We start from the raw sequence: 17,600 nt of genomic DNA on the forward strand, positions 1-17,600 counted from the left end.
ACGAAAGTGAGGATGGCTTGTTTGACCTCTCCCACAGATTCAAAATGATCTCCCCTGAGTTCAACTTTTAGTTTCGGGAATAAATGGTACTCTGTCGGTGCCAAATCAGGAGAGCATTGAGGGTGTTGGAATACTTCCCATTTAAAAGATGCCAAACGATCTTGAACAATTTGAAGCGGTATCTCTAAAAGGAACATGTGTTAAACTTACTTTCTTTCTTTACATGTGTTAAACACTGCCACTGGACAAATTGTTTTTTGGAAACCACAATGCTAAGGCATTATATCAATGAACCGTTCATGATATCTTACTATCTGTGTTCATCGTTATTTTATGATCGATGCAGATTATGTGTGCCACTCGCAGGGAAAATCCAAATTATTAAAACAGAAATGTGATAGCAGAACCCCTAGCTGCGATGGATGCAATTCGACGGGAGTGGCGCGCTCAAACGGCTCGCGTTCGGCCCCACACAACCTAATTTTGATGCAGTTTCTTTTATTGAACTCACTATATCCTAGGAAAGATCTTAAGCCCAATTTTTTTTTAAAAAATTGCTTCATTTTTATAGAATAATTGATATTGTATAATTGATAGATTTGACATCCCGGGTTCATTAATCGCCTTTAAGATTTTCTAATGGTTTGAGTCTATTCTATCTCCTGAATAGGCCAGAAACCATCCGAATTCACTAACTGAACCATGATGCCTGAAGGGAATGGAAGGGGGGGGGGGGTTGTTGATGCCACCGATTTCAGCGTCAGCATTAGGGTTCTCCCAAAAAAGTGCGACCTTTTGACCAAGTTTCAGATTTTTAGGTAAAGTTTAAGTGCTGCCGCATCGCACATTTGTGAAATTTGCGATCCCGATAATGAAGGTTTTTGGCGATTTGATGCTTTTCTTTAATTGACGAAGCAGTCATGCTAGAGCCCCAAAAATTTGATAAAGTAGCCTCTTAACACACTAATTTTGATATAAATTAAACATTTGGGCGTGCGAGACAGGGAAGTATGTTTTAAAAATTCGCAAACATACTTCCTTGTCTTGCACGCCCAAATCTTCAATTTATATCAAAATTAGTGTGTTAGGAGGCTATTATCTCAAATTTTCGGGGCTCTAGCATGACTGCTTCGTCAACAAAGAAAAACATCAAATCGCCAAAAACCTTAATTATTGGGATTGCAAATTTCACAAATCTGCGATGCGGCAGCACTTAAACTTTACCTAAAAATCAGAAAGGTCAAAAGTGTTTTCTAATCAAATGGAACACTTTTATAGCCATAAAACGTAACTTTTCGACGGTCGAACTTTCTTTGGGACACCCTAGTCAGCATATGGCATTAAACCGATTCTTCCTCCATATGTTGGAGAATTTTTCATGCAAATTATTTCGACTGCATCTTGGAAGGTCGACCGAGATGCAGCTCAGCCCTAGGAGGAAGAAGGGGGGGTGGGACCGAACTTGAGCAGCGAAACTGGCTTGCGCTGGTTGCATCGCACCAATGCTTCCACCATGTTTTGGAGACTATTTTAGGCAGATGAGACCGACTGCATCTCAAGATGCAGCCCAGAATTCACCCCTGGGAGGAGGGAGGGGGAAAGTGAGGGTGCGACAGTGCAACTGTGCTCAAGCCCCCTTTTATCCACCACCAGGTCCCTGGTCAACATCGGTAACCAGTGATGGACACCCCAGGGAAGATATAAAATGCCTTTACTTCATTTATCTATCTATTTTTATTCATGAGTTATTTTGGATTTCGGATCTGAAGGAGGAAATGTTTAATGCAAACTTCTCTTTATTCCATAATTTTAAAGTTAAGATGTAGTTAAAGATGTTGTTGATCACTGGTCACTTTACCCAAGAACTAGAAGCACCTCAATGGCTGAACGCACACGTTTTCTCCCCTCCTCTCGTCCTGTTCAACACCGATCCTCATTCCGTTGTGCCGCCTGCAGTGCCGCGGCGAAGTTGCGCGCGCAACTGCTTGCTTTTCAGTTTCAATGTTTTGCGAGTTCAATCCGGTGCTGTGCGTCGAAATTTTGAAAAATCACCGAACAGAAAAGTTAGGATTTTTTTTGCTTTTGGTGGAGGGGGCCAGTTTTAGGGGCCACATTGGCGCAGAGCCTTCATTTTTAAGTGCTATGACTGATTTCATAGGCGCATTTGGCGCGTCGGCGCCTATGAGTTTCGAACTCTGTTCCTGATGCTTACCCTGACATATTTTTCCCCTTTAATCCAAGAGCCCGATGGCATTATGTGACAAATTTGTGGCAGAAGTTTTGACCACTTCAGTCGATAGCCTTACATGCACTGACACTGAAAATGATCATTGGCCACGTTGTAAAGTATGCCAACAACTGGTAGACAACCATTTTCTGTGTCAAATCAGATTTAAGTGGTCAGAACTTGTGTCCCTGGTGTGTCACATAATTTTGTCTGGCTCTCCAACTACTTTTACTTCTGTGCTCTTGCACATTTGAACATGATTCGTCAACTGCAAGGGTATTCGTGGTAACTTTTATATTGGACCAAGCCACCAGAAATCACATTCTCTATATGCATGCTAAATTGGCTGACCTAGGACGTTCAAATTGGGTACCCAGGAAGTGACAGTATCATAAATGTACAAGATTTGGGTCATTATTATCAGCTGCCACATGTAAAATTATGTCCACTGACCTCATTATGGGAATGAGATCATGGAAATTAACTTCAGATTGACTTTACAACTTTATAGTTAAGCTTGCAAAATTCGTGGGAGTGACGATTGACTATGCATCCCTTGTCTATTTAAATCTTGAGCTCAGCTGACTTTCCGGAATGCAGTGGGCCTCATTCGCCTCAAAAAATCTCTGAAACATGGCGAAAGCATTGCGTTGATGCGACTTGCTCAAGCCTGCTTCACTGCTTGAGTACGGTCGCACCATCCCATCCCCGCTCTCTCCCCTTCCCTCCTCCCAGGGCTGAATTCTGGGCTGCATCTTGAGATGCAGTCTGTCTCATCTGCCTAAAATAGTCTCCAAAACATGGTGGAAGCATTGGTGCGATGCAACCAGCGCAAGCCAGTTTCGCTGCTGAATTCGGTCCCACCCCCCTTCTTCCTCCTAGGGCTGAGCTGCATCTCAGTAGACCTTCCAAGTTGCATTCGAAATAATTTGCATGAAAAATTCTCGAAAATATGGCGGAGGTATCGATTTAATGCAACTTGCTGACGTTGAAATCGGTGGCATCAACAACCCCCCTCCCCCTTTCCCTTCAGGCATCATGGTTCAGTTTGTGAATTTGGATGGCCTCTAGCTTATTCAGAGAATAGAATAGACTCAACAAACCATCAGAGAATCTCAAAGGCGGCCAATGAATGCGGGATGTCAAAACTATCAATTACACACATACGCTGAATTGGCAACTTTTACCTGCAAAATGGGGGGTAAAACTTTGAGATAGGAAGAACTGGAAAAGAAATGGACACTCTTGATCAGTAAGTTAATACCTGCAACATAGCAAAAAATCAGCTGGTTTATTTGGGCCCACTTTTCTCATAAGAAGAGACTATCCCTCTCTTCGACTCGCAATTGAAAATTTTGAAATATCGAAGCCTTGCTTTCCCTTCAAAATAGTAAGGACCCAGCACTATTATATCTCCTTATTCATATTGTTAGTATCATGGTATTTTTTGTAAAATTGATTGATATCACCAAGATTTTATTTGAGTGTGTATCTGCAAGTGTTACTTTCGAATGGATAACGTCAGGCATCTGGCTAACCTGGTGAAAAGTGTTACATTAAAGTAATACACAAAGAGAAAAAATTAGTTTTTGCCAGGATACTAACTACTAAGAGTTCCAAGCTGCTGCGTTATTGTTGTGAGTCTCTGGTACATGTTATTAATTTGCTCAGACAACCAAAGCAACCTTTCGGAGCTGAACAGCACAGATGAAGCGTTTTTTCAGCAGTAACGCTCTTTGTTTGAAAGTCCCCCCCTTTTTTTTTGTTTTGTGCGTACCCCTAATTTTTGAGAGAGCAAATACACACTTGAGTATTGCAATAAAAAAACTCCTGTCTTGTGTTTTTTTAAAGGAAAGAAAGATTCATGATGCCTCACCTGACGAAGATCTATTTAATTGTTGTCTTTTCAGAATACAACTGACGAAGACTCAATGGTAGTGCAACATATTCTAGCTTTGAGGAAAGGTCGGAGGGAAATCAAAACTGAAATCACCACTGAAAAAGAAAAGGTCAATCCAAAAATCGAAGATAGCAATGACAAATGCAATGTAAAGTCAACAGATAATGAGACTGATGTTGAGTCAACAGATGGAAAGAATAACTTCAACGAAGAAAAACTGGTTATCAAAGAAGAAGTCGAGGAAGATGTAGGCAAATCCATCTCCCAACCAGAGCAAGTTGAAGAAAATGAAATTGTAGCACCTGAAGAAAACAAAGAAAATGACAATGCAAACAAAGGGACGGAAGAAGATACTGAGGTCTCCACTGTAGGCAGCAAAGATACCTCTGAAACTGGTGGCAAGTTCATAGAAGTTGAAGAATTTTTCGTCAAGTATAGAAACTTTTCTTACCTTCATTGTGAATGGAAAACAGAACAAGAATTATTTAAAGGCGATAAAAGAATAATTCAAAAGATCAAGAGGTTCAAACAGAAGTTAGCTCACAATACAAATATTTTTGAAAATGTAAGTAATATGAAACTCCACTGAATCTTTTTTCATTATTTATCTGTTTACAAAAGGATTGTAATGCTTAATGCGCTCTAGGGACTAATGACTCTTTTCTGCTCATCAGGGTGCCCAAATAAGGAGGAGTATCGTTTTGGGCCTTTTCTGGCCCCACCTGGATTTTACTGAATGTTTCACATTTTCAAAGTGCTAGTCCTGGGTAGACTCTATGCTAAATATTTCATCGAGCAGAGTCTATGCAAAGTTGCAGCAACGCCTCAAACCTAAAATCCTGGCATCGAAAAATTTATACAACATTTTTTATTTTTATTTTTTGTGTTCTGTTAAAAAAGGTGCACGGTTCTTAGTTTCAATTGAGTTCTGCGGACCGATTATTGAAATTTAAACCAGCCCGGTAAGACATCGAATTGCGATATATTGCATGGTTAAGATAGGGCTATGTCTTGTCGTGTCGGGCTGACATAGTTTCAATAATCGGGCCGCTGCATGTGTAAAATTGGGAAAACTCCTAAAAATGGGCCAACTGCTGCAACTTTGCATGGGCTCCGTTCGATGAAATATTTGGCATAGAGTCTACCCAGGACTAGTACTTTGAAAATGTGAAACATTCAGCAAAATCCAGGTGGGGCCGGAAAAGGCCCAAAACGATACTCCTCCTTACCTGGGCACCGTGATGAGCAGAAAAGAGTCACTAGGCCCTAGAGCGCATTAAGCACTACAATATAGTACATAATAGTTTGTTCTATGTTGCCAAATTTCCCAGAAAAATCGTTTCAAAGAGCCAAAAGTGGCTAAAATTTGATATATTGCCACGCCCAAGGTTCAAGAAAGTGGGGTCAACTTTTATATTGGCATACGTAACAGCTCTTAACCATATATACAACATATCAAAAAAGTATAGTTGTGACATGAGATCTAATCGGGAACGCCGAACAACGAGAGGAGAGGGGACTCGGATTTCTTCCACCATGCTGCGGCATGATAGAAAATAGTCCGGATTCAATTGCGAAAATCTCGGTTTCCACTCGCAAAAATGAGCTAATTTTTTGGATTTCCCTTAGTTATGAACTTTATATCAATCTATTAAAGTTTCATCGACTTTCATCGAGAGTCGCTGACCCCATGCTCTGTGTGGGGTTCTTTGGCGTAAGCTACTTTTTGAAATTTCATTTTTATGTTGTTTCACATGGTCTTATGAGTAAAATAAGCTTTCAAAATTGAAGTTCCTTTGTGCCAATCTTGAGTTAATGGGGTCTGAAAAGTGCCGTTTTACGCTTTCAATCAAGTGGGAAATATTGTGCTCTGCTTTGTGCTAATTTTTTGCTAACAATGTGTAGGAAGACAATGATTTAGTACAAGACATGGTTGCCGCAGTCAGGGTAAACTGGGAAATGTCAGGGAAAATGTCGGAAGTGTCAGGCAATAATTGTTTAGTTACCTTTATTTGCTTTTTAGAATGGGTTCGATGTTTCAAACAGATTTTGTTTGAATACTTTTTCTAAGTATGTCTTTTTAACCATCTGACGTATCTTCAATTGGACTGCATTTTGCAATTTGGACCTATAAATTCCGGCCCGGTTTAAAAACAACGTATGTGCCATTAGTTTCCCTATGCACATAAGTGTTTTTTCAGATGAGCCAGAATTTATAGGTCCAAATTGCAAAATGCAGTCCAATTGTCAGGGAATAATACCAAAATGTGGTAGGAAAATCAGGGAACCGTCAGGGCATTTCATTTTCCAAATTCTGTGGCAACCCTGACAAGAACATCATTTTGTGATTTAGCCGAATATTTGCACTAAAAATTTACAGTGACCTCTTTATATATCTATGAATGTATTAAATATGCAGCTGAAGGAAAAGTAATATAGCCTACTGATCTATTGCCCACCCAGAATTACAATAGTAGACATTTCTTCATCCCCACCAACTCAATTAAGTACAAAATTTCCGAAAACAGCGTTAAGATTGCTTCTATTCAGCTGTTCAATGTTCTCCCCCAAAATATTAGGAGACACTTTAAGAACTGAGAGACCAGCCAATTTTTCTCACTCTTTAATCCTTTCTTTTGGCTGAATCCTTTCAAGATCTCTCTGAATTTATCCCCTCTGTTTAACTTCTTGACTTAATGCTCTCTCATCTCTCAAAGTATCGACAATTTATTGCTTTTAGTCTCTCTGTTTCCTAATTTTCTGTTTCTTCTTCCACTATGTTCGAACTTTTTAAATCTTGCTAGCCATAGAAACGCCTGTGATTTTCTTCCTTGATTCATTATTTCCGACTATTATAGTAACCCTTTTTGGTGGCTTTATGTATGCTTTGTAAAATAAGTAAATAAACAAGGAACATGAACCATTCCGTACCTGTGATGTATCTGCACGCCAAGGGGGTTATGACGCACTGGCCAGATTTCCCCGATTCTTGGAGTGCGATGTGACGACCGTGCTGATCGCCCTTTGGATCCTTGGGTCTTCTAGTCGGATGACGACTGTGGTAATAAGTTGTCACTTATACCTTAGGGTTGCCAAGTTGTTTTAGGCGTAACTTCATATCGTGTAGGAGGCTTAGAAACCAATATCGGTGAGCAAAATTCCTTGTTAAAAGTTGCAGGCGGCAATGCGACACCAGATTCTCAAACCCTAATAAATTTTTTAATATTTAACCAAATCTGTTGATCTTGTCTCATGAGGAAGCTATTAGGTTTGCCTTTTGAATAAGATCAAAGGAAAGCATCTACGTCTACCTACTTTAATTTTGAAATTATAGCATGAGTCGCACTACTCTTTGAATAACCTACATACATTGGTAGCATTTTAGTCTATTGAATTGAGTAATTTGTTTACAGCTGGAAGAAGAACCTTTCAACCCTGATTATGTGGAGGTGGATCGAGTGTTGGATGTAGCAGAGCATACTGATCCCAACACCCAGAAAACCATCAAACACTATTTAGTCAAGTGGCGCTCTCTTCAGTACGAGGAGTCAACCTGGGAATTGGAAGAAGATGTCGATCCAATAAAAATTCAACAGTTCGAGAAAATTAGGAAACTCCCTCCTAAGGATAAATGGAAAGTAAGTCACTTTCACCTGTTAACTGCCTTTCTTTATTTCTGCCCTGCTAAGCTAGGTTGGTCCACGAGGACTAATCCAAAATTTTACCATTATTATTTTAAAGATTTTATTTCTAGAATCCATCTTTGTCAATTAATTATAGATTGCCTCTATACTTTTATCTGAGAATTATTTGCTAACTCCTCATGCAAAATCTCAGCTTAGCAATCTAAAAATTGTTTTCAAGCATAATTCAAAAACGTATTACAGAAACTCTAAACGACATGTAACTGGAAAAAGCAAGCCGAATTTAGACTGTCATGCTCTACAATATATCACCTCTATACTATGAAACAGATCTTAGAAGGAAGCAGCGACATGAACTTATCAATTACTTAGCTTTCATAGATCACAAAAAAGCGTTTGACTCAGTTGAGCACCATGCAATATGGAAGGCACTATCAGAAGGAGAGGGAGTTGAAAACACTTATATCGACCCGACGTAATTAATAGGGCGGAGCGCTAAAACTGACTTTTCGCGGCGCCCGGGTTCACCATGATTTTTAGTGGCCAAATAGGCTAAAAATAAGCTACGAAAAGTTTGGGATCCTAAAACCACCCCTAGACCCGTGCGACATGGCCTAAAGGGGTTGAAATTCGAAAAATTGAATTTCGGAGATTGAAAAGTGTCAATTCCTACTGAAATGATAAAGTTAGAACGCTTCGCACGAAAATTTTGTTCGGTTTGCCGTATCTCGAACGGAAAAGGCGTAAACGTCCTTTCATGAGCGCGCTTCAACCCCCTAGCAGCGCCGTGCGCCGCGACGCTCACCGCGCCTCTCCGACCCGCAACGCACATAGCTGTCGCGCATTTGCCTGATGCTAGATGTCTGAAAATCAGTAATTTACTTTGGATATAAATTGACTGTTCATATAGTGTCTTACTATAAAAATGATTATTATAAGCAGTAACCGCATGAAAACCTAACTATAATGATAACATAATTGCAGAATTTTGGGCATTATTGTGGTCAAGAATTGTGAATATGCGACTGATGATAAGTGTAGTGTATAGCTTATCTTACTTTAAAATTTGAAGTCCGCTTTAGTTTCTAACTTCGGCATTTTCTTCCTGCTTTGAAGCGTTTTAATAGGTAGCGTGAAGTGCCGATTTTCATCAGTTTCGGCCTTTGTGGACGCAGATGTGACTTCGTCACGTACCTCTCCACAGCTTGGGTGTGACAGGGAAAGTTTTTTATAACGAAGGTACACGAATCATCCTTGAGTTTTTTCAGTTGGGCATCAGTCAGACTCAAGAGGACAGGAGGCTCTGTGACGTTAGTGGTGTTCCAGTTGATGAGTGAGCTGTAATCGTTGGCTTCGAAATTAAACTTGGAAACGTGAAAACTGCGTGGTATTTCAGACTTATGCGCGCGCGCCTCCACAATTCTTACCCATGCCTCTTGTCTTATCTCTTCTCGTTCATCACCAACCATTGTGATTAAAATATTTTCGGGATGACCGTAAAAACCATCGTGTTGTATTACCGGATCTACAATAGCTTTCAAGTTTTCCGATAAATACCGTGATAGGTGAATGGTTTTCCATAAGTTATAAGCACCATCTTGCACTGAGTGGTTCACTTTAATTTGAAACCACATAGGTGCGTAAACTTTTTGGATGAAAGTAACTAATTGCACAAGTTCATCACTAGGATATTCCGTCGCCACGTACAACCTTAAAATTCTACATGCAGCCGTTAGCCAGCGTGCATGACAAACTTTTCCCAGGGTTTTTTTCGCGACATCTTCTGAACAAAATCCCTCTGAAACAGCAATTGACATTTTCAGCAGGTACTTTTGGTCGGTACTGAACAGTTTGACGTCAACAGTTTGGTGGGTCAAAGTTGTCTCAATTGGTTCAAAATAAATTACCTCAAACTTATGGCACTCTTTGAGGTTGGTTCCAATAGGTCCAGAAAATGCGTAGGGACTTGTTGTTTTGCCATCTAAATGTTCGATGAGGTGGCGCAAAGGTAACTCATTGTTATGGAGTTGACAAATTGCCCATTGCAATGGGCGATTAAGCTCTTTTTCCAACAATCTTATGATTCCTCCTTTCGGGCCGGCATTAACATTGGTGCCGTCAGAGCCAACAATCTTTAACATCGGGAGATCTATCTTCTTCAATGCTATAAAGTTCATGATAGCATTTTTAATGGAAATTGCGGTTCCACTTTTAGGGGTAACAAAACCCAAATACCTCGAATCAGGTTCCTCCACTAAAACCAAGTGTTCCACCAAACTTTTGATCTGATACGATTTACCACCTTGAACTTTCAAGTTGACTGTTTCATCTTTCCATCCATCAAAATACAATCCTTCAATGCTGCGCATCGATTCTTCTTCTTTTTTCTTTACTTGTGCCAGGATTTTCTTCTTTTGCCGTTTGAGGTAATGACGATCCACGGTTTTTGAGCGGTCATGTGTCGTTATCTGATTAGTGTCCGCCATGGTTGCGTTTACTATCACTGCTGCTTGTCTAATGGGCATGCCTGTTCTCGCGATCGCCTCAATCACGTTCGGTAGTTGCATCCGATTACGTTCTGAGGAGCCACCACTTGTACCAGGTTTGTTCGGATCAAAGTTCAGAAACTTTTTGGCGAAACCATTGAAATCAGAATCTGTGGAGTCTCCATATCCATTTCCTCCATTTCCGTTTCTGGATGAAAAAGACACATCAAGTTGCTGATCCTCTGGTTCGTCGGGTGTTTTCGGCGTTGTTCTTCGCGACCTTGACCTTTCAGCACGCTTTTTCAAGATTTTCGTCACTGAAGCATCGATGCCTCCGATTGACATTATACGTTTTGTCCTTTGAGCCTCTAAAAACTTCCATTCGGGCTCCGAAACGCGGGCGTACCCAGGACATTTGCATTTTTTTAACGATTTGCACTTACAGGAACAAATGTCATGCAGTGTTTCGCACTTCTGTTTGAACTTATTAATTTTTTCTGTGAGCACAGGTCCTATAATAGGCTTTTGCGAATTTTTTTGTGAAGCAATGAAGTTCTTATTTAAAGTTTTTATGGATTTAGTCACTGCACTTTCACTCACGGTGGGAATTGACGCTTTTTCCCATATTTTGCGCACTTTTTTTGCAACTTTGGTTGCAACTTTAGCAACTGTAGGTTCCATACCTCCGGTTTCAGCCCGTATTCTTTCGCGGATGAAGAAAAAAATACCGAACAATATCTCGGATTGTCAGGAGCATAGTCTCGTTTAAGTCCACTGAATGGCCAAAAAATGGACACGCCAAATCGGATCGCACTTTTTTTTTCCGGCCCATTTTCACAATTGGTAAAACAATACACAAATTAGAAATCACGAAACAGTTATTTACACCAATTAATCAAATGAGATAAATAACAACTTCCAGTACAGAATACGAATACAAAACGATTTTTGCAACGCTTCGATGTACACGAGAAGTTTAATCTTGTCCGCGGTTTGAGAAGGTGCCCGAGTCAACCTCTAACTCAAACTGATTCTTGGCCTCCGCTTTAAAAGCCATTTCGGATGTATTTGCCGAAAAATCCAAAATTAGAAACATAGTTGTAAAGTTGAAACTAGAGAAAATGTCGTCCCTCATAGATTAAAAATATACGACAAACCCTCATAACTGACATGACAATGCTGCTGAAAGGCAACTCATCCTCGTCCACGAGGTTCATGCCGAGCGCATTAAACAATGGACTTTTATGATGCGCTCTCGTCAGCTCTCGAACCTTTTTTCCACGCGATTTTGCGCAGCCCCAACTTAGACCCCGATCCTAATGGCTTCGACGAGCACCGATAACCCCCGCCTCCACCGCATCATCCAACATCAACAGCTACTCTTATCAATGCTTGCCGTTTCTGGCGGGTCAGGGAGGCGCGGTGAGCGTCGCGGCGCACGGCGCTGGCGCAGCGGCGCTGCTAGGGGGTTGACGCGCGCTCATGAAAGGACGTTTACGCCTTTTCCGTTCGAGGTACGGCAAAACGGACAAAATTTTCGCGCATAGCGCTCGAACTTTATCATTTCATTAGGAATTGACACTTTTCAATCTCGGTAATTCAATTTTTCGAATTTCAACCCCTTTAGGCCATGGCGCACGGGTCTAGGGGTAGTTTTAGGATCCCAAACTTTTCGTAGCTTATTTTTAGCCTATTTGGCCACTAAAAATCATGGTGAGCCCGGGCGCCGCGAAAAGTCAGTTTTAGCGCTCCGCCCTAGTAATTAATGTATATATAGACAAAGGTAAGGTGGTGCTAGAGTGCAAAAGAAGACTTTTTTATATTCAAAGAGGGATGGAACAAGGGAGCTTCATCCTGTTCAAGTATGTCATACAGCACATTTTCGGGAAAATGAAACCAGGAAAACATGTTCTAATCTTCCAAAACTGTCACTTTGACATTCTTAAATATGCCAATGATGTAGTCAGGTATTTCATAGTGCTAAAGGTCTTGAACTCAATGAGAGCGGCAAAGAAATTGACTTGAAAATAAGTGATAGTTTGGTTTTTGTACTTTATGATTAAATTTGAAAAAGTTTGTCAAAAGTTTAGGAAAATTCATTTAAAATTGTCTCTGCTGTATCTTTTATTCTGTTTTTAGCCAAAGAAAAAGCCTAGTGCCAATGAGTGGGTAAAATTGGACAAATCTCCTGTTTACAAAAATGACAATACACTCCGTGAATATCAGCTGGAGGGTTTAAATTGGCTCCTTTTCTCTTGGTACAATGGGTAAGTGTAAATTATGTATAAGTTAACATTATTCACTGAATTAAAATTTGACATCTGTCAAAGTAAATTTAGTAAGTAGCTCAAAAATTTCATAAATACAACAATTGAAAAGAAATCAAACATCTATTCATAGGAGATGGGAGACTTGAAATAATCAAATATTATATTGAGCAAATAGGAAATGGAGACTTCGGGGTATCATCTTATTGCCATTCTATCTCATTCGTGATGCCTCATCTCTAAGTTTTACCTGGAAAACACCAAAAACTCTTATTTTGATAATGATTCTGAGAGTTTCCTCAGGGTCTTCAATAGGTGCTTCAACCCTTAGTCTACGAAGTATTTCTTGCATGATCTGTTAGTCTAGACACACTGAAAGCTGATTTTTTCTGGTTAGACGAATTCAAAGTAATGTGTTGGATCCATAAAGTCTAATAGTAGTTTTCAACTGCAAATTATTAAAATAGCTTGTTGACGTAATTTCACCTTTCTATCTGCTTATGTTCTTATGAGAACGTTGACCAGCCAAAACGCAAAGTAAGTACAGAAAGAGCTGTCTCTTTTGAATATTTTAAATATTTTCAAAGTGAGCTATAAATACTGTATCTCAAAAACTTGTCTCAAAAACTTCCTTATCTCTGTCTTATACGTTATACTGTTGGTACTTGTTACAGGCGAAATTGTATTCTAGCAGATGAAATGGGTCTTGGTAAAACGATTCAGTCCTTAACTTTCATCAATGCTGTTCATGAGTATGGGATTCGAGGACCATTTCTTGTGATAGCACCTCTATCAACCATTCCTAATTGGCAAAGAGAATTTGAAGCATGGACTGAATTAAATGTCATTGTTTATCATGGATCGTAAGTGATTGATCAGTTTTTGTTTGAGCTCTAGCCATTGATCTCTACATTGATGGAGCTCAATGAAATGGCTGCAAATGATGTCTGATGGAAAAGTAACAAACATGTTTTCTTTTCAATGGCTGAAGCAATGAACCTTTTTTTGGTTTCCTGTTTTAAATTAGGAGTAAATTAAATTGTGGCTAAAAACCCCCAACATCTTAAACAAATCCTGTCAGTCTCAGTGGTGTAGTGGTCAAGGCAGTTCGCTGCCAACACTGAGGTCCCAGGTTCAATCCCCGGAGGTGACTGATATTTGAGGACACTGGGATGTCAGTCATCGTGACCATGGATGACTATGCCACTCCAATACCCTGACCCTTTGAGGTAATAGGGCGCGGGAGGAACATAGTCACCCAGTAAGTAATCTGTCTGCACTGTTCGACTGGGCTGTGAAAAAAAAAGTCTGTGATCTCTCGTAGTGTACGCAACTACCAGTGCTACCTATCAGTGGAGATTGCAACAACACAGTCCATCTTGATGGAGGCATGATTGTTAGGGTGTCCCACTTTGAGGGTCACCTCGGAATTTTGATGATGATACCCTCTAAATCGTCGACCTCACTTATAAAAATAAGATTGCTCTAAAGAAAAAAAATTCTACAAAAATTTTTAAGGGTTGCGCACAATCAAAAACCACCCCCCGTAAGAGGGCAAAATGCAGAATTTTGTCCATTTTGACGATTTTTTTAAACAACATTGTAATGGAGCTAGGGCTCTGAAAATCTCACAGTAAGAGCTTATGTTAGGGCACTTTAAAGAAAATTTTTTGTTCATGTCATCATGCGTTTCCATTTTTTGTTATAAATCTTCAAAATCGGCTAAAAACGCGAGAATTTCAAGATTTTATATTTTTATCTAATGACAATTTTTTCAGCTGACCAAGTTAAATTAAACATGAAACGTACCATTAATTGCATCTTGATACTCATTTTGACAAAAATTCATAACTTTATTAACCCCTCCCTCTTATTTTTTACCGTAAATTCAGCGTTTCCTAAGCAAAGACATTGAATAGAGTAGACCGTGCACTGTGAAGTTGAGTGGTGGCCACTTCTCTTCCATTCGCATGCCGCACCGACCGATGAGTGCGGGAACACCGAAACGGCACCGGTGAGGTAGTGAGCCCCAGTCGTCCCTAGCTCAAGGTAAACGAACAATGTGCTTATACGAGGTTGGTACGGTTCGGCTCCAAAATTTTTAATTATTAATTGATCAGTGCAAATATTATTGACTGATGTGTTCTTTAATTATAATCTAATGTTTCTGTGTGAAGATGTGTTTTAGTTTTCATGTTTAAACATCACTCAACTCTCAATTTATGGTTTGCTTACATGAGCAAATTCGTGAAGATTGATGAATCGGGCAAGAGACATGAATGTTTATGTCCCGATGATAATTTTTAAACTTTGACTACATTTGGCCTTAAGGAACTACTATTTTCGGTTCATTTGTTTTATTACCTATCTACACAGGAAACTATTACACGACAAAACAACCGATCATGAACTAATGGCACGTTCTGTTCTTCCTAAAATAAGCCAGAAATGGCAGGTTCCCATTAAAAATTGTAGTCAACTTAGTGTCTTCAATTTCAAAATAGTGTTTCAGTTTGTGATATTTATTCGTGATAAATGTAATATTAAGTAAATGCTCTCAGCATTTTGCTGAAAACATAGCATAAGTGCTGTGTTTTTTAATTTTAGAGAGGAAAGTAAGGACATGATAAAAACTCATTTCATAGAATCCACCGCACTGCAATGTGCAGTAAAATTGAGGCACTGGGTGCAAGAATGACACTTCTTGGTTGCGGTGGTTCAAAATCTCTAGTAATATTTCATCAGTGAAGGAAATGCATGGATTTCGTTGAAATTTCTACTGAGTTATTTTTCATGATCCTGCAATTTTCTGAGAAAAAAATCCTTGAAAGAGCGACGCCAAGAATGGCACAATTTGGGCCAGCCGGGATTTTTCTGAAACCGAGCCCAAACGATACCTTATGATACCCTAAAACTCTGGTAAAAATTTTAGCTTGAGTATACGCACGGTTTTTGAGAAATGAGGGGGCAAAGTTGCCAAATCGCCATCATTCAAGTGACATCAAGTGACTGAAGCATTGATTTTGAAAATTTTGAGCAGATTAAATAACATTAAGTTGCAACTCGCAAATTAGTGTGATAATACTGCTTGAACCTTACCTTTTTCAGTGGAATATTCTTAAATCTTGGTACTTTGAAACAGCCGAAATCGTTGCCCCTTCTTTTTCAGCTTTTCATCAAATCTTTCTTTCAGATCAAGATGGGCAATAGCTTTAAGTAACTGTCCCGTAACTTTTATATGCCTTTTTAGGTACAATACATAACACCATTCCTCGTTTTTACCCTTGATTTATATGATTGACCTCATTTTAAATCCTTTTTGTACCTTTCACAAAATTACTTCTTATCCATGCTGTCATCTTTACAAGCTGCACGCATCATAAGAACATCCGGCTGATACGCAGGTCACTTTTCTCATATTTTCAATTATGAAGCGTTTTTCTCAGTCAGTAATGACTGTAGAGAAACGAAAATTGTTCAGAGTTATAGTAAAATTCGTGCTCTTAACATGTGATCCTGTAAATTTTGCCGAAAAGTGGAGTGAAAACGAGTAATTCGCGAAAATTCGAGTGTGCAGCTGATTTTTCCAAGTACGCACAACGCCGGCTCGTGCTGCGTAGGGCTCAGTCGCGAGCTCCCACCCCGCCCGCCCATTACGGAGTCCCACAGAAGTGGCCTCGCTCAACCGACATGGCGGAGATAGGGAATGCATTGTCTACTCTATTCAATGTCTTTGTTCCTCAGTTGTGATAGGTGCATGGGATTTTTTTTCTTTTTTCATTGAAGATTATATTTTTATTCATTTTCTCACATTTTAATGGCGACGTAATGTGTAATTGAAGTGGTACTTACTTATGAAGAATGATAGCACATGATGACTTTTTTTTAAAAAAAATAAATTGTATTTTCGAAAAAAATTAATTTTACTAAAATATATGGGAATGGGCCAAACGCCAAACAATTAGAAAAAGCATCATTCCTTTCTTCTAAAATACTTTAACAGAAGCTCCGTAGGAAAAGAAGAAACACCGACTAAATATACTTCACAAAAACGAGGTAAGTCTTCCAAAAAAAGTGGCAAGTTGACTAAACAGTAGAGGAAATGCATGATTACTTCCTCTTTGAACACTTAACAACTGACGCTTCAGCGATAATGACAGGACAGTTCATCCTACTGTTTTCGAAACTATGGCTATTTTTCGGCCTCAATTTGATCCAACAGAAAGTAATTTGAAAGGACTTCAAAAAGTTTGCTTATTCAATTTAAGATGTTCAATCTTCGCTGGTACAAACGTCAGCTTCCAATAATTGCCGCGTCTGGTGTTTGTACTCATTATAAAGGGAAAATATCATTCGAGTGAAATTTTCCCTCAAAATGACTTTAATGCGTACTTCCTTCGGTGTATCAGAGATGTCACGGACAAGCAATGAAGATAGGATTTGGTGTCAACAAACAGTTTTTGAAAGTTTTTGTTGACACCATGATCATCCAAAAATTAAAAATTCTTACTCCTATGAAAGATGATCATGGTGTCAATGATTACGGCGGTGTCAACAAAACTTCAAACGTTCCACTATAACATCTTTCGAATTTCAAGTCTGATTTTTCTTCTGTTATTTACTGCAGCCTAACCTAACCTTACCTTATCCCAATTTACCAAACCTAATCTAATCTAACCAAGCTTTACCATACATGTAACCCACCTTTACTGAACCAAACTTTCCTCGACCTTATCTCACTTACCTAACCTAACCTACTCTAACGATCTGCGACCCAAACCTATCCTGTAGACTTAATTTTTTAATTTTACTTGTGAAGAAGACACTCTGTTTGTTGACACTGTGATCGTTGACACCATGCTCAGGGCCTATTTGTACGTTTTACTGCCTGAGCACAACGTCAACAATCGTCGACTCCATGATCAGATTTTTTGTTTGTTGTCACATGATCGTTGACACCATGCAACATTACCAGCTAGAAGCTGTTGGCATCTAATGCTCTTTACCTTTGGCAAAATTGCTGACAAGGGGAGCTTCCCAAGTGTAACCGGAATTTCGAGTTGAAATTTCGCATGA

At 39.4% G+C, this 17,600-nt stretch overlaps 1 protein-coding gene across 5 annotated transcripts in view; it reads left to right on the forward strand.

Moving 5' to 3' along the window:
* kis (chromodomain helicase DNA binding protein kismet) overlaps window positions 1–17,600 on the forward strand; it is a 252,200-nt gene that overhangs the window by 89,803 nt on the left and 144,797 nt on the right. For all 5 annotated transcript variants that reach the window (XM_072301409.1, XM_072301419.1, XM_072301422.1 and 2 more), the window contains exons 9-12: window positions 4,138–4,692; window positions 7,541–7,765; window positions 12,397–12,524; window positions 13,199–13,387. In XM_072301409.1, coding sequence (XP_072157510.1) covers window positions 4,138–4,692; window positions 7,541–7,765; window positions 12,397–12,524; window positions 13,199–13,387 — 1,097 coding nt within the window. The remainder of the gene's footprint in view (window positions 1–4,137; window positions 4,693–7,540; window positions 7,766–12,396; window positions 12,525–13,198; window positions 13,388–17,600) is intronic.

Source organism: Bemisia tabaci, chromosome 1 (assembly GCF_918797505.1).
Source record: "Bemisia tabaci chromosome 1, PGI_BMITA_v3".
Lineage (NCBI taxonomy): Eukaryota > Metazoa > Arthropoda > Insecta > Hemiptera > Aleyrodidae > Bemisia > Bemisia tabaci.